This window comes from Sminthopsis crassicaudata, chromosome 5 (genome assembly GCF_048593235.1).
Source record: "Sminthopsis crassicaudata isolate SCR6 chromosome 5, ASM4859323v1, whole genome shotgun sequence".
Lineage (NCBI taxonomy): Eukaryota > Metazoa > Chordata > Mammalia > Dasyuromorphia > Dasyuridae > Sminthopsis > Sminthopsis crassicaudata.
Window position 1 is genome coordinate 267,801,845 of NC_133621.1, and position 21,673 is coordinate 267,823,517.

At 35.0% G+C, this 21,673-nt stretch overlaps 1 protein-coding gene across 10 annotated transcripts in view; it reads right to left on the reverse strand.

The window, feature by feature from the left end:
• Positions 1-21,673, reverse strand: part of LOC141544610 (uncharacterized) — an 80,090-nt gene that overhangs the window by 42,926 nt on the left and 15,491 nt on the right. For all 10 annotated transcript variants that reach the window (XM_074270989.1, XM_074270996.1, XM_074270997.1 and 7 more), the window contains exons 5-6: positions 9,364-9,501; positions 8,237-8,364 (exon numbers count right to left, since the gene is read on the reverse strand). In XM_074270989.1, the coding sequence (XP_074127090.1) occupies positions 8,237-8,364; positions 9,364-9,501 (266 nt within the window). The remainder of the gene's footprint in view (positions 1-8,236; positions 8,365-9,363; positions 9,502-21,673) is intronic.

The window sequence follows — 21,673 nt, forward strand, 5'->3', positions numbered from 1 at the left end:
GAAGTTGAAAGAGTTGGAAGAAAAAATACACAGCAAACTATAATAGTTGGAGAACTCAACCTTGCACTTTCAGAATTAGATAAATCAAACCACAAAACAAATAAGAAAGAAGTTAAAGAGGTAAATATTGGTAATATTGGAAAAGTTAGATATGACAGATCTTTTGAGAAAACTGAATAGAGACAGGAAGGAGTATACTTTCTTCTCAGCAGTTCATGGAACTTCTACAAAAATTGACCATATATTGGGACATAAAGACCTCAAAATTAAATGCAGAAAGTTAGAAATAGTAAATTCATTCTTTTTAGATCACAATGAAAAAACTACATTCAACAAAAAGCTAGGGCTAAACAAAAAAGTAATTGGAAACTAAATAATCTCATCCTAAGGAATGAATGGGTCAAATCATAGACACAATAATTTCACTCAAGAGAATGACGACAATGAGACAACATACCAAAATTTGTGGGATGCAGCCACAGTGGTAATAAGGGAAATTTTTATATCTCTAGAGGCTTACTTGAATAAAATAGAGAAAGAAGATCAATGAATTGGGTTTACTACTTAAAAAGTTAGAAAAAGAGCAAATTAACCCTCCCATCAAATATTAACTTGGAATACTAAAATGAAAATGAAAATAAAATTGAATATAAAAAAACTTTTAAATTAATAAATAAAACTTGAGAGTTTGTTTTATGAAAAAAAACGATAAAATTGATAAACCTTTGGTAAATTTGATTAGAAAAAGGAAAGAAAGTGGGGCAGAGCCAAGATGGCACAGAAGATACACATGCATTTCTAAGCTCCCTTTTACCATCAATACCAACTAGTGAAATCAGCTTCAAAAATAATGCTGGACTGATAAAAACCACAAGGATTAGAAGCACAACTTACCAGAAAAAGAGAATCTGGAATTTTAACAGAAAAGGTCGGTTCTAAGAGGAGGAAAAAAAGCACTGGCACAGACAGGGTTGGACTAAGGGCTAGCACATTGAGTCAAATGGGCTGGGGAGAATTCTGGGATCAGAGAAGCCACTGAGATAGAGGAATCTGGCATAGGCTGATAGCTCCACTCTGCTTGTAAAATGGCACATAAGAAGAGAAATCAAAGCCACTTTAAAGTAAAAATCCAGAAAATATAATCACCCCAAACCAGAAGTTACCTAACACTAATCTCATTATGGTGTGCAGCCCCCTTCTGCTGTCCGGGGCTTTTCCTTAGGGCAGTTAAGAATGTGAACAGCAGGGGACACAGCCTGGGGCAGCCTGTAATCCTCATAGTGTGGGGCTCAGCCTGAGGTAGTGGAATTCTCACAGTAGTGAAACTTCAGCAGCAGTGGAACTCCCACAGCAGCAGAACCCCTGCAACAGCAAGTGTGCTTTCTGAGCAGAGATGTCCAGTTTAAGAGCAGGGGCTTTTTGTGTCAGCTGGTAATATTTACGGCCCTATGGGAGGCTTTGCCTGGGGTTTGTGACGCTTTTACTGTTCAGCCTCTAGTCTCAGGGCAGTTGCTAGGTGACATAGTGTGGGTCCTTCAATGGGCACTCCTTGCTGCAGCCCTGCTAACCACCTCTGAGTCATTTCTGTTGGGAGGAAGAGAACTCTCTCCCAGAGTTCTCTCTTAGCCCAGTCAAAGGATTGCTGCATCCTATCAACTGTCTGGGAGAAAGCTGGTAAATTTCATACAAAAGAGCAGACCCCCACAGAGTTTTAAGAATGAGTAAGAAACTGAAGAGAATGATTGACACATTCTATACTGAGAAAGAGCTGGTATCCAACCCCAAGGAAGCTAACAGCAAACACTCTCCAGATAACAGCCTAAAAGGGAATGATACATGCCCGTCAACACATAATCCTCTCCTAGAAGAGACTGGTCAAAAGTTAAGAGATTTTGAAGAAAAATGGGGAAAGGAAAGAGAAGCTATGATAGAGAATAACAACGTCCTGAAATTTGAGTTGGAAAAAAATACAGAATTCACAGGAGGTGCAGGGAAACAAAATTTTGTGAATTAGAAAAGATTAACAAAAAACAGGAAAGTAAGATTTCTGAATTGGAGAAGATAAAAAAAATCCTTAAAAAGTAGTGTTTGTGATGTGGAAAAAGAAAATAACTCACTAAAAAAATAGTGAAATGGAAAAAAATTCAACTGAGCAAAATAATTCATTTAAAAGCTCAATTGGACCCATACAAAAAGAACTAAAAATTTGAAGAAAATGACTCATTAAAAATCAGAACTGAACAAATAGAAATGAATGATTCATTGAGAAATCAAGAATCAGTCAAACAAAACAAAACAAAACAAAAAAATAAATAAATGAAAAGCTGGAGAATAACATCAAATATTTACTGGGAAAATCTATAGACTTGGAAAATAGATCTAGGAGAGATAATCTGAGGATCATTGGACTTACTGAAAATTATGATGAAAAAAAGAGCCCAGATTCTATTTTACAGGAAATCATCAACGAGAATTGTCCAGAGATAATAGGAACAGAAGGGAAAATAGGCGATGAAAGGATTCCTCGAACATCTTCTGAAAAAGACCCTAAAAAAAGAACATTGTGGCTAAGCTGCCAAACTACCAAACTAAGGAAAAAATATTGCAAGTAGCAAGGAAAAAAAAAATTCATATCAAGATTCCACAATAAGGATCACTCAAGACCTGGGTGCCTCCACATTAAAGGATCGTAGGGCCTAGAACCTGATATTCTGAAAGTCAAAAGAACTAGTATTGCAACCAATAATAAACTATCCAACTAAGTTTAGCATTTTCTTCCATGGAAGAAGATGGACATTTAATGAAACAGAGGAATTCCATTTGTTTCTAAGGAAAAAAAAAAAAAAAAAAAAAAACAGATTTAAACAAAAAATTTGATCTACATCCACAAGTCTCAAGAGAAGCAAAAAAAAAAAAAAAGGTAAAAAGCACTCTTGAGAACTGTATCTCTGTTGTGGATACAAAGTCCACATGGATAATTTAATTTTACTGATATAACATGAAAAAGAAGTAGTAAAGGGAAGGAGATAGTATCATAAAATGGGAAAGGAAAGATAAAAAGAAGGAATCTAAATCCCAGGAGGAGGCATAGAAAATTTACCACATCTGAGGGAACTTAGAGAGGGGGAGAAATATTGTATAAATCTTACTCTCATCAGAGTAGGCTCAAAGAGTAAATAATTGACATATTTGTTTTTCACAGAATTCTCTCTCACCTCATTAAAAGTGCGGAGAGGAAAAAAGAAAAGAAAAAGAGGAATAAGGGAAGGGTACAAGAAAGGAGAAGGGACTTAAAAAGAGGGGGGAGGGATACTTAAAAGGGAGGGCTATGCATCACAAGTGGGGTCCATAAATTCAATACTGGGTAAAGGTTTCAGGGGGACAAGGGGGAAAAAAAGCATAATCAGGGAATAATATGATGGCAGGAAATACAGAATTAGTAATTTTAAGTCTAAATGTGAATGGCATGAACTCTCCCATTAAACTGAGGCAGATAGCAGACTGGATCAAATGTCAGAACCCTCTAATATGTTGTTTACAGGAAACACATTTAAAGGAGGGAGATACATACAGAGTAAAGGTAAAAGGTTGGAAAAGAATCTATTATGTTTCAGGTGAAGCCAAAAAAGCAGGGCTAGCCATCCTTATCTCAGATCAAGCAAAAGCAGAAATTGATCCAATTAAAAGAGATAAGGAAGGAAACCATATCCTGCTAAAAGGTAGTATAGATAATGAAACCATATCAATACTAAACATATATGCACCAAATGGTATGCCATCTGACTTCCTAAAGGAGAAGTTAAGAGAGTTGCAAAAAAAATTAAACAGCAAATCTATAATAGTGAGAGACCTTAACCTTGCACTCTCAGAATTAGATAAATCAAACCATAAAAAAAATAAGAAAGGAATTAAAGAGGTAAATGGAACATTAGAAAAACTAGGTATGATAGATCTTTGGAGAAAACTGAATGGTGATAGAAAGGAGTATACTTTTTTCTCAGCAGTTCATGGAACCAATACAAAAATTGACCATATATTGGGACGTAAAAATCTCAAAATTTAATGCAGGAAGGCAGAAATAGTAAATGCCTTCATCTCAGATCACAATGCAATAAAAACTACATTCAACAAGAAGTTAGGGGCAAATAGACCAAAAAGTAATTTGAAACTAAATAATCTCATCTTAAAAATGACTAGGTAAAACAGCAAATTATAGAAAAAAATAATAATTTCACACAAGATAATGACAATGATGAGACATCATACCAAAATTTGTGGGATGCAGCAAAAGAGGTGATAAGGGGAAATGCCATGTCTTTAGAGGCTTACTTGAATAAAAGAGAGAAAGAGAAGATCAATAAATTGGGCCTGCAACTTGAAAAGCTAGAAAAGGACCAAAATAAACCCCCCAACCAAACACTAAACTTGAAATTCTAAAATTAAAAGGAGAAATCAATAATATTGAAAGTAGTGGGCAGGTAGGTGGCCCAGTGGATAGAGCACCAGCCTTGAATTCAGGAGGACCTGAGTTTAAATCTGGCCTCAGACATTTAACATTTCCTAGCTGTGTGACCCTGGGCCAGTCACTTAACCCCAGCCTCAGGAAAAAAAATAAGAAAAAAAACAAAAAAATGAAAAAAAAAATCTATTGAATTAATAAATAAAACTAAGAGTTGGTTTTATGAAAAAGCTAATAAAATAGATAGACCTTTGGTAAATCTGATTAGAAAAAGGAAAGGGAAAACTTAAATTGTTAGTCTTACAAATGAAAAGAGGGATCTTTCCACCAATGAAGAGGAAATTAGAGAAATAATAAGGAGTTACTTTCCCCAACTTTAAATGGATGACTACCTCCAAAAATATAGGCTTCCTAGATTAAGAGAAGGAGGAGGTAAACTGCTTAAATAGTCCCAACCAAAAACTAAACTTGAAATTCTAAAATTAAAAGGAGAAATCAATAATATTGAAAATAGTGGGCAGCTAGGTGGCCCAGTGGATAGAGCACCAGCCTTGAGTTCAAATCTGGCCTCAGACATTTGACACTTCCTAGCTGTGTGACCCTGGATAAGTCACTGAACCCCAGCCTCAGTAAAAAAATAAAGAAAGAAAAAAAAAAAGAAAGAAAAAAACCCCTTTTAATTGATAAATAAAACTAAGAGTTGGTTTTATGAAAAAGCTAATAAAATAGATAAAACTTTGTTAAATCTGATTAGAAAAAGGAAAGGGAAAACAAATTGTTCGTCTTAAAAATGAAAAGGGGGATTTTTCCACCAACGAAGAGGAAATTAGAGAAATAATAAGGAGTTACTTTGCCCAATTTTAAATGGATGACTACCTCCAATAATATAGGCTTCCTAGATTAACAGAGGAGGAGGTAAACTGCTTAAATAGTCCCATTTAAGAAAAAAGAAATAGAACAAGCTATTACTCAACTCCCCAAGAAAAAATCCCCAGGACCAGATGGGTTTACATGTGAATTCTACCAAACATTTAAAAAACAAGTAGCCCCAATGTTATATAAATTATTTGAAAAAATAGAGGATGAAGGAGTCCTACCAAACTCTTTATATGACACAGACATGTCACTGATGATACTAAACGAGGTAGGTTGAAAACTGAGAAAGAAAACTATAGACCAATCTCCTTAATGAATATTGATGCTAAAATCTTAAATAAGATATTAGCAAAAAGACTTCAGAAAATCATCCCCAGAATAATACACTATGATCAAGTAGGATTTATACAAGGAATGGAATGCAGGGCTGGTTTAATATTAGGAAAACTATTAGGAAAACTATTAGTATAATTGACCATATTAATAATCAAATTTTAAAAAAGCTTATGATCATCTCAATAGATGCAAAAAAAAGCATTTGATAAAATATAACATCCATTCCTACTACAAACACTTGAGAGAATAGGAATAAATGGACTATTCCTTAAAATAGCCATGAGCCTATACTTAAGACCATCAGTAAGCATACTAGGTAATGGAGATAAACTGGAACCTTTCCTAGTAAGATCAGGAGTGAAAAAGGTTGCCCACTATCACCATTACTATTCAATATTGTATTAGAAATGCTAGCCACGGCAATAAGATTCAAGAAAGAGATTAAAGGAATAAGAGTAGGTAATGAAGAAATCAAACTATCACTCTTTGCAGATGGTTTGATGGTATAGTTAGAGAACCCAAGAGATTCTAATAAAAAGTTATTGGAATTCACAACTTTAGCAAATTTGCTGAATACAAAATAAATCCACATAATTTTCCAGCATTTTTATACACCACCAACAAAATGCAACAGCAAGAGATACAAAGAGAAATTCCATTCCAAACAACTGTCAAGACTATAAAATATTTGGGAATCCATCTACCAAAGAAAAGTCAGGAATTATATGAGCAAAATTACGAAACACTTGCCACAAAAATAAAGTCAGATTTAAATAATTGGAAAGACATTAAGTGCTCTTGGATAGACCGAGCGAATGTAATAAAGATGACAATGCTCCCCAAACTAATCTATTTATTTAGTGCTATACCAATCAGACTCCCAAGAAACTATTTTAATGACCTAGAAAAAATAACAACAGAAATTATATGGAACAATAAGAGGTCGAGAATTTCAAGGGAAGTAATGAAAAAAAATTAAATGAAGTTGGTCTAGCTGTACCTGATCTAGAACTATATTATAAAACAACAGTCATTAAAACCATTTGGTATTGGCTAAGAAATAGACTAGTCGATCAGGGGAAAAGATTGGGTACACAGGACAAAATAGGGTACAACTATAGAAATCTAGATTTTGACAAACCCAAAGACACCAACATTTGGGATAAGAATTCATTATTTGAAAAAAAAAAAAAAACTGTTGGGAATACTGGAAATTAGTATGGCAAAAATTAGATATGGACCCACACTTAACACCATATACCAAGATAAGAACAAAATGGGTCCATGATTTAGGCATAAAGAATGAGATCATAAAGAGATTAGAGGAACTGGGGATAGTCTACCTTTCAGACCTGTGGAGGACAAAGAAATTTATGACCAAAGGAGAACTAGAGATCATTATTGATCACAAAATAGAAGATTTTGATTACATCAAATTAAAAAGCATTTGTACAAACAAAACTAATGCAAACAAGATTAGAAGGGAAGTAACAAATTGGGAAAATATATGGAGGGCTGTGAAAAGCAAGTGGTGTTCACAAGTTTAATACTGGGTAGGGGGGTAAGAGGGAAGGAAAGGTTAAAAACATAAGCAGAGGTTAACAGGATGGCAAGCAATATAGAATTAGTCATTCTAACCATAAATGTGAATGGGGTAAACTCCCTTGTAAAGAGGAATCAGTGAGTAGACTAGATTAAAAGTCAGAATCCTACTATAAGTTGTTTACAGGAAATACACCTGAAACAGGGTAATGCATTCAAACTAAAAGTAAAGGAATCTACGATGCTTCAGGTAAAGCCAAAAAAGCAGGGGTAGCCATCATCATCTCAGATCAAGTAAAAACAAAAATTGATTGAATTAAAAGAGATAAGGAAGGGCATTATATCCTGCTAAAGGGCAGCATCAATAATGAAGCCGTATCAATATTAAACATATACTCACCCAGTGGTGCAGCATCTAAATTCTTAAAAGAGAAAATAAGGGAGCTGAAAGAAGAAATAGACAGCAAAACTATAATAGTGGGAGATCTCAACCTTGCACTCTCAGAATTAGATAAACCAAACCATAAAATAAATAAGAAAGAAGCCAAACAGGTAAATAGAATACTAGAAAAGTTTGATATGATAGATCTTTGGCGAATTTCATTCAATTTATATTAAATCATAAGAAATGGTATCATTTATTTACCCCACATTTAAGCGTAAAAACATTATATTATCAAATGTAATATTTAATGTTTTAAGTGTTAAAGAGTTTTCACTTTTGGTTAAGTTATTTGGTTATTTTGGTTTAACATATGTAGAATAATTTGGTTAAACATTTATAAAATAATTTGGAAGTCAGAAAATTGATAGTGTAGCCTAACATTTATTGGGGAGATAAAGCAGATAAAAGTGACACAAACATTGCTTTGTAGTTTCAGGGTAGTAGACCTACAATTTGGTAATTAATTCATTAACCAAAGATAAAAAAGTTTCTATTATTTTAAAATAGAGAATGTATGAATTTTAAGATAGCGCTTATTTTTTAATTAACTATTTATTTGGGTTTATCAGTAGTTCTACCTTTTTTGTACAGGAATGGTACACTGAAAGCAAATCCAAAACCAGAAGGTTGCTCTGAACAGCTGATTTGGGATGTAGAGGGCTTATTACAGTCTTTCTGATTTTCAATTTGTTGATAATAAGTAAGTCTAAAAAAAAAGTAAACAAAATAAGTCTGCATCACCCAAATAAAATAATATATGCAACAAATCTTTATGTATCTCAAATATTAGACACTTTTAATATTTTTATTGTTTTAATAAAGTCTTTAATAAAGCAATACTAATCATTCAACTGAGATGTAATACATTTGTCTTCAGAGTCACAGTACTATAGAATTGTAGGCTTAAAACTGAAAAGGCTTATTAAGGGCATTAAGGGTAATCTTTTTATCAGTTAAATAACTAAATCCCAGAAAGGATCCAGTTGTCCAGACAAGTTGTCCACACACAGTGAGAGGGATGATCTTTCCCCAGGACTTCTGACACCAAATTGAGCATATTTACCCCTACAAACTGCCTGTGAATACTTAATGTTGGCCATTAACATATAGGATTCTTTTTCATTAGCACTCACATGAAGATATCCAAGATATAATGTGATTTTCCCTAAACCTTAACTTTAGGTCTCTTACAAGTGAGAGATGTCTGCAAGACATTAAAAAAGAAATAAACAACAACAAAACCCACTGCCTCTATCAATGTACACAATTATTATTATATTATAGAATTTGTGAAGATCAAATACGAAAATGTATGTAAAACATTGGAAAATCTTAAAAACACTATTAAAATGGCAGTTATTATCATTATTACTTCTGAAAATTCTGATATCAGACTTGTGTGGTTCTAGCTCATATCTTTTTTGCCCGTGTTGTACTCAACTTCGATAATTTGAGTTGGTCATTTGCTCAATTTCTTCTTAGGATCCTTAAGTATGAAACAGAGGTCTATCCTCAAGAGGTTGCCTGTTTGCCCAGGGCTATTCTGAACATGTGGCAGTTGGAAGAGCTGGAATTTTCCAGGGACTTTGCCAGACAGTTGTTACATTATGCAAGTATAAAAACCATATTCACTTTCGATTTTATGGAGGAAAAATTCTTTTAGATGCAGTTACATAAAGACATTTAGAATTATGTTAGCACTTACAGAGGATAATCATATTGCTGAGCATACTGCTCAGCTGTCCATCCATACACATCTTGGATAGTGGGATCAGCATTATGGTGGAGAAGCAGAGTGACCAAATCTGATGATTCCTGAGTGACAGCAATCATAAGGGCCGTTCTAGAATAACAAAGAAACAATTCATTTTTAAAACTTTAAACTAATCACATTTAATCATGTTTCTAGATATACTTCAATAAGAAGATATCTCATATCATTTAGTCTTAATACACATATGCAACATGAACATATAGTGATGGAGAGGAGTATTTTGATTACTCAAGTGCAGCATTAGAAATGACAATGAAAACCAGACAGAAAGATGGAAAAGAGAACTTTTTTGTCCCCTTCCAATTTTAGTAGGGATTGTGAAATTAATCATAATTTAAAAAAATAGAGATTGTGTCAATGTTCCTTGGGTGACAAAATTAAGGCAATTCAGTTTGTTTACTGGCCTGAAAAGTAAAGTGGAAGCTCTTTGAAAGGGGTAGCTAGATGGCACAATGGATAGAAACCCAGCCCTGAAGTTAGGAGGACCTGAGTTCAAATTTGGGCTCAGACACTTAACATTTCCTAGCTGTGACACCCTGGGCAAGTCAGTAGCACCAGTTGCCTCAGACAAAAAAACAAACAAACAAACAAACAAACAAAAACAATTAGAAACAATCTTATCAATTCCATTAAATTCTTACTCCAGTGCCCTATCATAATGTAGAAGTGACAATTGGTTGTCTAAAGCAAAATCAGATGAAGCTCTTTTATGTCTTAACTTTCTGAAAGTCTTTGAACATGAATACAGCAATGAACTTTCTTGTTTAGGGGAACACTTATGTAAATTTAGAAGAATTAATTGCCAGAAAGAGAGCACCAATTGATTTGGAGAAAGATCATTAACTCACAAAGTCAACTTATTAAAATTCTTAAGGAGCTGAACAAGTGGAAAGAATATCTATGTTGATGAAAACACAAATGTTTTCTGAAATACTTCTGAAGTACTGAGCTTATTGTATGCTGGATGATATATGGGTTTTTGATAAGCTAGTACTGATGAAAGATAGTACTATCCCTTGACTACTTAGTCATAAATGACAAAACAGCTTGATTCTGTTAAAGGTTCAGTTAGTGCAAGAAAAATCCTCACTGATGAAATCATAGATTTAAAAAGAAAAACTATTTATTTTGAAATATTAATAAGCTCTTTCTAGCAGATAGAAATATTAATTCTCTTTTTTCTCTGATCCTAACTCTCTAATATCAGATCTAAGAAAGGAGGAAAAAGTATGTTTGGATGGGAATTAAAAGATAATGAGAGATATTGAAACTGATGGAATCATAAACTTTAGTATTAGTAGTTAATATTATCATATGTCTAAAAAGGTGTGTTTTGTTTTGTTTTTTATTTTTATTAACATTGTGTTCAGCAGTCAAGATCGGGAAGTAAATAATAAATCATTTTGAGTCTTCCACATTAATCTCCAAACAACATAAAATTGCTCCCCAATGAAACTTCTATAATAGCAGAACCATCAAAAGGATGGAGTGAAACTATCTGTGAGTTTAAGAATCTTGGAAGATTGGCAGGAAAGATCTCCCTAGAATAAATGGGAAATGCAGTCCAGAACAAGAAGCATCTCAGGAAACTTACATCAGGTTCCACCTCAGCAAACCAGCAGTAGATTCTGAGTGTCAGCTCAGAGAATTAGGCAAAAGCTAACACCAGCACCTCCCATGTACCTCCATGTTGGCATGGCCAGGGGAACAGGCAAACTTCAGCTCCGAGTTTTTAGGATAGCTCCCTGGTAAACAAGAAACCCCCAGGGGCCAGAACTCATGTGTTTCAGTGTAGCCCTAGGAAAAGAGGTCAATTTCAAACCTAGAGGTACTTAAGCACACAGGCAGCCACAAGTGGTTAAACTGCTACTTGCTTCAGTGTATCTCTGGAAAAGTGCAGAAAAAGCCTTAGAAGAAGGCAGGCACAAACACTCGGACATTGGCTCAGTATAAGCCTCCAGCAGTGTCAGCTACTCTACCCCACCCCATCCCTAAAGAAAAAGAGAAAGTGGTTTCAGGCCCAGAAAGGACTTTTAGGAGAGCTCAAAAAATAGCTTAAAAATCATATAATTCAAGGGCAAAAAAATAAGAACTTTTCATTGGCATTTTGCCCATAGATATTTTCACATAGTTGCCCTCATCTATTCTGTCACCATAATAACTTTCTATGGTCAGATCTCTTTTGCTCATCCTTTAGCACTGCTGGAGGCCCTCAGGGTCTTACAGCCTGCTTGGTACTAAATTGAGCTGTTAGTGATAGTGTTTGGCATGTATTGAGGCCCTTGAGGAGCTTCTGCATTCACCCCCAATACGACAAAGGACAGGGTAATCCAATCACTGGCAGGTACCTGTTTGCTTAGGTGCCTGAAGGTTAGAGTTTACTTCTTTATCTGGGGCTACACTGAAAGGAGGTCTGGCCTCTGGAGCTTGCCTGTTTTCAAGGACCTAGACTGAAGCATGTGACCCTTGTCAGAGGTAGTCTCCCTGTTCCCCTGACTATACTGGGATATTTTGGGGATCCAATGTTGGCATTTGCTTACTCCACCATACTGGTTCTCAGTTTCTACATATGGTTCCTGAGGTGGGGCTTCCTACTGGCTTGCTTCCTGACTTGCATTGTGCTCCCCTTTTGCCTCACACATTTCCTGCTAATTTTTCAAGATTTTTGGGCTCACAATTTATTTCTCCCAGTATTTTTGATGATTCTTCTCTGCCCCGATTTGGTGTGGAAACTATTTTATGTTTGTTTTTTGGTGAATATGAGAGTGCTACACTGATTTCCTGCTTAGTTTTCTAGCTCTACTCCCAGAAGTCATTCAAAAATATTAAATGCATTCTTTTCAGATCTTAATGCAATAAGATAAAATTCATCAAAGGGCAGTGGGAAAAACAGTTAAATCATTAATAAAAAACTAAATAATCTAATCCTAAATTTAAAAACAAAATTTCAGAATCAATGCTAAATCAAGCCTCTTAATAGAATCTGGAGTGACAGAATCCACAAACTTTCATAGTATAATCATTTTCCAACTTAAGATACTTTGCAAGGATTTCAGGAAAGGTCTGGCTCAATTGGATGGGGAGATGTATATGTATACATATACATGTATATATGTATATATGTATATATATATATATATAGATAGATAGATAGATAGATAGATATAGATATAGATAGATAGATAGATAGATAGATAGATAGATAGATAGATAGATATGTATACACACACATACATGCAAATTAATAGCAATGATCTGCAATGACCAGCTGTAAATGCCTTTCTTATTCTGAGTAGTACAATGATCCATATCTACTCTGAAGGACTTAGGATAAGAAATTGACCTCTCTTTTTCTCTCTCTCTCTTTCCCTCCAATCCTGCTTTTCTTTCTCTCCCTTTAAGTTTTATTTTTCTTTGAAGAAAAAACAAAAAGGATTTCATTATGATCTTATGCAAAAAGGCATGTTCATCAGTAGGAGTACTAACTTTACTTTTCTTAAAGATTGTTCTTGTTATTGTTGCTGTTGTTTGGGTGTTTTTGTTTGTTTTTACAATAAGAGAGTTCTATGTTTTCTTTCTCATCTATGGAAATGTTTTGCATAACTTCACATATAGTTTCTTAATAGGAACTGTGTGTAGGGACAAAGGAGAGAATGTGGAACTCACATTTTTGTTTTGTTTTACTTTTTATTTAATTTTATTTATTTTTAATTTTTTTAAATACATGTATATTTTCAATATTCAACATGCAAAATATTGTGTTCCAAATTTTTTCTCCTTCCATTTCCCTCACCCATCCCCAGTTAGCAAGTAATTCAATATATTAAACATGTGCAATTCTTCAATACACATTTTCACAATTATTATGCTGCATAAGAAAACCAGGTCAAAAGGGGGGAAAAAAGAAAGAAAGAAAACAAAAAGGAAGCAAAGAGAAACAACATCAAAAGTGAAATACTATGTTGTGATTCCCACTGAGATCCCATAGTCCTCTCTCTGGGGTGCAAATGGCTCTCTTCATCATGAGACCACTGGAACTGGCCTGAATCACCTTGCTGTTGAAAAGAGCCATTTCTGTCAGAAATGATCATTGTATAATCTTATTGTTGCTGCATACAATGTTCTTAGTTTTCCTCACTTCACTTAGCATCAGTTTATGTAAGTCTCTCAAGACCACTCTGAAATCATCCTGCTGATTATTCCTGATAGAATAATATTATTCCAAAAATGTAATATGCCATAACTTGTTCAGCCACTCTCCAACTGATGGACATCCACTCAGTATCCACTTCATTGCCACTACAAAAAGGGCTGCTACAAACATTTTTGCCAACATAAGTCCTTTTTCCTTTTTTATGATATCTTGGGGATACAGGCCCAATAGGGACATTGCTTGTTTAAAGGGACATTGTTTCAACATTGTTTCATATTGCTCTTCAGAATGGTTGGATCAGTTTACTTCACCAACATACCCTCCAATATTTATCATTATCTTTTCCTGTCATCCTAGTCAATCTGGGAGGTATGTAGTTGTATCTCAGAGTTGTTTTAATTTGCATTCCTCTGACCAATAATGAATTAAAGTATCTTTTCAAGTGACTAGAAATGGTTTGGATTTCTTCATCTGAAATTGTTCATATCCTTTAACCATTTGTCAATTGGATAATGGTTTGTATTCTTATTAATTTTTATTTGAATTAATTCTCTCTCTATATTTAGAAATTAGGCCTTTATCAGAGCCCTTGGAAGTAATTTTTCTCAGATTACTGCTTTCCTTCTTATCTTTATTGGTTTTGCTTGTACAGATTTTTTTTGTGTGTGCAGAAAATTTTTAAATCACATTAATTTAAAATTAAATTATCCATTTTGTATTCCAGAATGTACTCTAGTTCTTCTTTGGCAACAAATTCTTTCCTTCCTCACTGAACTGAGATTATTCTTCTAATTTGCTTATAGTAACACTCTTTATGTCTAAATCATTATTCCATTCAACTTTTTCTTGGTATAAGGTATTAGGTTAGGATCAATCATTTTTCATTTTTTTTACGATTTCTTTGGAATGCAGGTAAGTAGAGACACTGCTGGTTCAAAGGGTATGCACAGTTTGATAACCCTTTGGGCATAGTTCCATATTGCTCTCCAGAATGGTTGGGTCAGTTCACAACTCCATCAGTAATATAATATTGTCTCAGTTTTCCCACATTCCATCTAACATTCATCATTATCTTTTCTTGTCATTTTAACCAATCTGAGAATTCTGTAATGGTACCTCAGAGTTGTCCTAATTTGCATTTCTCAGACCAATAATGATTTAGAACATTTTTTCACATGACTAGAAATGATTTTAATTTCATCATCTGAAAATTGTCTGTTTATATGCTTTAGCTACTAATCATTTGGCGAATGGCATGTCTTTTCTATAAATTTGGAACTCAAAACTTGTAAAAAGAAATGAAAAGGTTTAAATGTAACTGACAATAAGAATAAATAAATTTTCAAAAAGCGATTATAGGAACTTATTACCAGAATTATACAAAATGGTTACATAGCATTTATACCAGGAATAGAGAGCTGTCTGAATATCAGAAAAAACTAACAGCATAATTGACTATATCAATAACAAAACTAACAGAAATCATATAATTATCTCAATATATTCAGACAAAAGCATTCAACAAAATATAATATTAATTCATATTAAACAACAACAACAAGAGGATGTAGTAATAAATCAAATTTTCCTAAAAATGATAAATACCATCTATCTAAAACCATATTCAAGCATTATATGCAATGGGAATAATATGGTAGAAACATTTCCAGTAAACTCAGGAGTGAAATGAGGTTGTCTCTTATCCCCACTACTATTTAATATTGTATTAGAAATGTTAGCTTTAACAATAAGAGGGGGAAAAAGAAATGACAGGAATAGAGTTGGTAATGAGAAAACAAAACTATCATTATTTGCAGATGATATGGCATGTTTAGTTAATCAACTAAAAATACTAAAAAAGAATTAACTTTAGTAAAGCTGGATACAAAATAAATGCCCGTAAAAGAGAATGATATAAATGGGATGACATACCAAAATTTATGAAATGTAACCAAAACAGCATTAAATAAAGGTAAAATTTACTTCTCTAAATTCTTATATCAGTGAAATAGAAATAGAACAGATCAATGAATTGGGCCAGAAACTTAAAAAAAAAAAAATAAAAATAAAAAAAGCCTAGTAAGAGAGCAAATTTAAAAATCACTAATTCAGTACCAAATGGAAATCCTCAAAATCAAATCTGAGATTCAAGAGATTTAACTTATTAAAAAAATGTAGTGGAAGTATTAAGCTAATAAATCCAATAGCTGCTTTTATGAAAAATCATTGAGATACATCATTAATTAATTAGATTTTTTTAAAGAGTGTTGAAAACCAAATTCCAGTATCAAAAAATATGAAATTATCACTAATGAAGAAATTAAAGCAATTATTGGCAAATATTTTGCCCAATTATGTGCTAATAAATATGAGGAAATCAATGAATATTTAGGAAATCATAAATTACCCAAGTTAAGTGAACCGGAAATAGAATGCCTAATTAAATAACTGCATCTTAGAAAAAGAAATTGAGCAAGCCATTATTGAACTCCTTAAGGAAAAAAAATCCCCAGTGCCCGATGGGTTCACTTGGGAATTCTAATAAACATTCAAAGAAAACTTCATTCTATGAGCATATACATTGCTAGGGAAAATAGGTGAAGGAGTCCTGCTAAATTCCTTTTATGCAACAAATATGGTGCTATACCTAAATAAGGAAGTGCTAGATAGAGAAATAAAATTATACTCTAATAAAATAAAATGATAAAAGTTGAAGAAAAGATAGGAAAATTGGGACATTTATGCATTGTTGGTGGAGTTGTGAACTGATCCAACCTTTCTGAAGAACAATTTGGAATTATAGCCAAAGGAGGAGAAAACTGTGAATACCAGCAATGCTATGTTTGTACCCCTATGAGATGATAAGAAAGGGGGAAACCCCGGAAAGCCTGCGTCTCTCAGAACCCGGCCACCCCCAACCCCCACCTGGACTGATTCAGCGCGTTCTCAGAGCCTCAGAGTGCAGACTCAGTACAGTCATCGTTGTTCTGTTAGTGGCTCTCTGCTGCCCTACCCCCAGTCTGTAGAGGAAGCCCATTAATACCATCCATCCCCATCCCCCGCAAAACAGATCAATTGTTTCTCTTGTCAATTTTTTTTTCTTCGATTCCTACTCTGACAAAATGAACAAAAATTTCAAAAGGGTTCTAACCATTGACAGCTTTTGTATATAGAGAGAGCAGACTTCAAACACTGAGGAGACTAAAAACAGACTGTCCCTAGAGGAATCCCCTAAGGGGGATATGAGCTGCTCCTCAATACAAAAGAATCTCATAGAGGAAATCAAAAAGGCTCTCACTCTCACAAGAGAGCTGGAAGACAAATGGGAAAAGGAAAGGGAAGCTTGGCAAGAGAGCCTGGAGAAGTCATCCCATGCATTTAAAGACAGGGTGGATAAAGAAATCAAATCATTGAGAAACAAGATTAGTGAGCTGGAAAAGGTAAACAGCTCCAAGGAAAACAGGATTAGTGAGCTGGCAAAAGAAAACAGCTCTCTAAAGAATAAAATGGATAAAATGGAAAAAAAATTCCATAGAAGAAAAAAACTCAATTGGACAATTACAAAGAGATATAAAAAAAGTGAGTGAAGAAAATACATCATTGAAAATTAGACTCGAATAAGTAGAAATGAATGACTCAAGGAGAAACCAAGGGGTAGTCAAGCAAAACCAGAGAAATGAAACAATTGAAAAGAATGTCAAGTACCTTATTAGAAAGACAACAGACCTGGAAAACAGATCCAAGAGAGACGATTTGAGAATAATCGGTCTCCCTGAAAAATGGGAGGAAAAAAAGAGATTGGACACCATTTTCGATGAAATTATCAAAGAGAACTGCCCAGATGTTCTGGAAACAGAGGGTAAAATAGACATTGAAAACATTCATCGATCACCTACTGAAAGGGAACCTAAAATCAAAACGCCAAGAAATATAGTGGCCAAGTTCAAGAACCATCAGACAAAGCAAAAGATATTGGAAGCTGCTAGAACAAAGCAATTCAGATATGGAGGATCTACAATAAGAATAACCCAGGATCTAGCAGCGTCCGCATTAAAAGAACAAAGGGCCTGGAACATGATATTCCAAAAGGCTAAGGGACTTGGTATGCAGCCAAGAATAACTTACCCAGCAAGAATGAGCATCGTTTTCCAGGGAAGAAGATGGACATTTAACGAAATAAATGAATTCCATCTATTTTTGATGAAAAAAACAGATTTACATCAAAGGTTTGATCTTCAAATACAGAACTCAAGAGATTTCTAAAAAGGTAAAAAGAAATCTTGAGAACTATACTTCTGCCAAAAAAATATGTAAAGAACATATATACAATTTGTCTTAGAAACTAGAGGTGGAAAGGAAATTATATCATAAAAAAGGGTAAAGTGGTGGGACTACATCTCATGAAGAGGCAAAGGTAACCTATTATATCTGAGAGAAAGAAAGGAGGGAGATGAACATAGTGTGTCTCAATCGACATATTCGATTAATGGTGAAACTTCTTCCACTTCATTGAAAAGTGAAAGGGAAGGAGTAAGCTAAGGGGAAGGGAATACAGAAATTTTGAGGAAAAGGGGTAAAATAAGGGGAGAAACTTTAAGGTGGGGGAGGGATCCTAAAAATGGAGGGCTGTGAAAAGCAAGTGGTGTTCACCACTTTAATACTGGGTAGGGGGGGATGGCGGAGAAGAAACACACGTCTCTGTGAACGTCCTCACTCCCTCACAACCAATTAGATAAATTAAGTCTCAGAATTAGCTCAGGACTGATAGATACCATAAGGACTGGAAGCACGACTTACCAGCTGAAGAGAATCTGGAGTTTCAACAGGAAAGGTCAGTTCCCGGGGGAGGAATAAGAGAGACCAGCACAGACGGTGGGGTAGTGGCACACTGCGCCCATTGCGCTGGGAAGGGCTCTGGGATCAGATAAGCCACTGAGGTAAAGGAATCTGGCACAGGCTGTTAGCTCTTCTCTGCTAATTATTTAGCAGTTCAGAAGAGAAAGCCAAAATATTTTAAAACTCAGATTAGATTTTCCCTGGACCCTGAAGGTGACTCAGCAGATCTCGGCACCAGGGGGTGTGGCGTCAGCTACCTCCTGAGAATAGTTAAGAGATTGACAAGTGGGTGGATACGGCCCAAGGCAACACACACTGCCTAGCTTAGCTGGAGGGAGTGGAACTCAGCTCCAGGAAGTCCCAGAGAAGCGAAACCTTTGAACTAGGGACCAAGGTTTCTGGCAGACACTTCCAGTTTGAGCACAGGGGCTTTTCACATGACCTGCTGCAGACATCCACTCCCCACCCGGACACATAGGCTGGGCTTTGTGCTGTCTTTACTATTCTACGCCCTCGAAGCACAGTAGCGCTAATCACCTCTGAGGCACTTCCAGGGAGGGGGTGGGGAACTCTCTCCCAGAGCTCCATCTTAGCTCAGGCGCAGGAGCCTCTGCATCCATCTGGTCTGGGAGGAAGCTGGTAAAGAAGTAAATAAATAATTTCCTACCCCAGGGACAGACCCCAAAAGATTTTTTTAAATATGAGCAAAAAAGCTAGAAAAACCATAGATTCCTTCTATACAGAGAAAGAGCGGGTATCCAACCCCGAGGAAGGTAACAGCAGAGAGTCAGCAGATAACAACCTAAAGGGGAACGATTCCTGCCCCCCATTACATAACTCTCTCCTAGAAGAAACTCTTAAAAAATTGAGGGAGATTGAAGAAAAATGGGGAAAGGAAAGGGAAGCTATGATAGAGAATAACAACGTCCTGCAATTGGAGTTGGAAAAAAAATAAAGAATTCACAGGAGATGCAGGGAAACAAAATTTACGAATTAGAAAAGGTTAAAAAAACACAGGAAAGTAGGATTTCTGAATTGGAAAAGATAAAAAAGTCTCAAGAAAATAGAATTTCTGAATTGGAAAAAGAAAATAATTCTCAAAAAAAATTAGGGAAATGGAAAAAAATTCAATAGAGCAAAATAATTCATTTAAAAATGAAATTGGGCATTTACAAAAAGAACTAAAAACTGTGAAAGAAGAAAATAACTCCTTAAAAGTCAGGATGGAACAAATAGAAATGAATGATTCACAGAGAACCCAAGAATCAGTCAAACAAAACAAAAAAAATGAGAAGCTGGAGAACAACGTCAAATACTTACTGGGAAAATCTATAGACCTGGAAAATAGATCTAGGAGAGATAATCTGCGGATTATTGGACTTCCCGAAAACTATGACCAAAAAAAGAGCCTAGATTCTATTTTACAGGAAATTATCAAAGAGAACTGTCCAGAGATAATAGAAACAGAAGGGAAAGTAGATGTGGAAAGAATTCATCGAACTCCTTCTGAAATAGACCCTAAAAAAAGAACACCACGGAATATAGTGGCTAAGCTGCAGAATTACCACACAAAGGAGAAAATCCTGCAAGCAGCTAGAAAAAAAACAATTTAAATACCAAGGTGCCACAATAAGGGTCACCCAAGATCTGGCTGCCTCCACATTAAAAGATAGAAGGGCCTGGAACCTGATATTCCGTAAGGCAAAAGATCAAGGACCGCAACCAAGAATGAACTACCCAGCTAACTTTAGCATCTTTTTCCATGGAAGAAGATGGTCATTCAATGAAACAGAGGAATTCTATATGTTTCTAAGAAAAAAACCAGACTTAAACAAAAAATTTGATCTACATACACAAGACTGAAGAGAAACAGAAAAAGGTACACAGAACCCTTGAGAACTGTAACTCTGTGGTGGGTATATAAAAAATACTCAAGGATAATTTGATTTTACTGATATAAAAGAAAAAAAGGGGGGTGTAATAAAGGGAAGGAGGTCGGTTCAGAAAAAGGGGAAGGAGTGATAAAAAGAGGGAAACTACATCCCAGGAAGAGGCATAGAAAATACACCATATCTGAGGGAATTTAGTGAGGGGGAGAATCATTGTGTGAATCTTACTCTCATCAGGAGAGGCTCAAAAAGTAAATAATTAACATATTTGTTTTTCAGAGAATTTTTCTCTCACCTCATTAAAAGGGGGGAGAGGAAAAGGGAAAAGGGAAAGGAGAATAAGTGAAGGGACTTGGAGGGAGGGGGGAGGGATCCTAAAAAAAAAAAAAAAGAGGGAGGGTTGCGCGTCACAAGGGGGGTCTGTAAATTAAATATCCGGGAGGGGGATCAGGGTGGTCAAGGGAAAAAAGCATAATCTGGGGATAATACGATGGCAGGAAATACAGAATTAGTAATTTTAACTGTAAATGTAAATGGGATGAACGATCCCATCAAACGGAGACGGATAGCAGATTGGATCAAAAAGCAGAACCCTACAATATGTTGCCTACAGGAAACACACTTAAAGCAGGGAGATATATACAGAATAAAGGTAAAAGGTTGGAACAGAGCCTATTATGCTTCAGGTAAAGCCAAAAAAGCAGGGGTAGCTATCCTTATCTCAGATCAAGCAAAAGCAGAAGTAGATCTCGTTAAAAAAGATAAGGAAGGTAACTATATCCTGCTGAAAGGTAGCATAAATAATGAAGCCATATCAATACTAAACATATATGCACCAAGTGGTATAGCATCTAACTTTCTAAAGGAAAAGTTAAGAGAACTACAAGAAGAAATAGACAGTAAAACTATAATAGTGGGAGATCTCAACCTTGCACTCTCAGATTTAGACAAATCAAACCACAAAACAAACAAGAAAGAAATTAAAAAAGTAAATAGAATATTAGAAAAACTAGGTATGATAGACCTTTGGAGAAAACTGAATGGCAATAGGAAGGAATATACTTTCTTCTCAGCAGTTCATGGATCCTATACAAAAATTGACCATATATTAGGACATAAAGATCTCAAAATTAAATGTAGGAAGGCAGAAATAATAAATGCCTTCTTCTCAGATCACAATGCAATAAAAGCTACATTCAGTAAAAAGTTAGGGGTAAATAGACCAAAAAGTAATTGGAAACTGAATAATCTCATCTCAAAGAATGACTGGGTGAAAGAGCAAATTATAGAAACAATTAACAATTTCACCCAAGATAATGACAATGATGAGACATCATATCAAAATCTTTGGGATGCAGCTAAA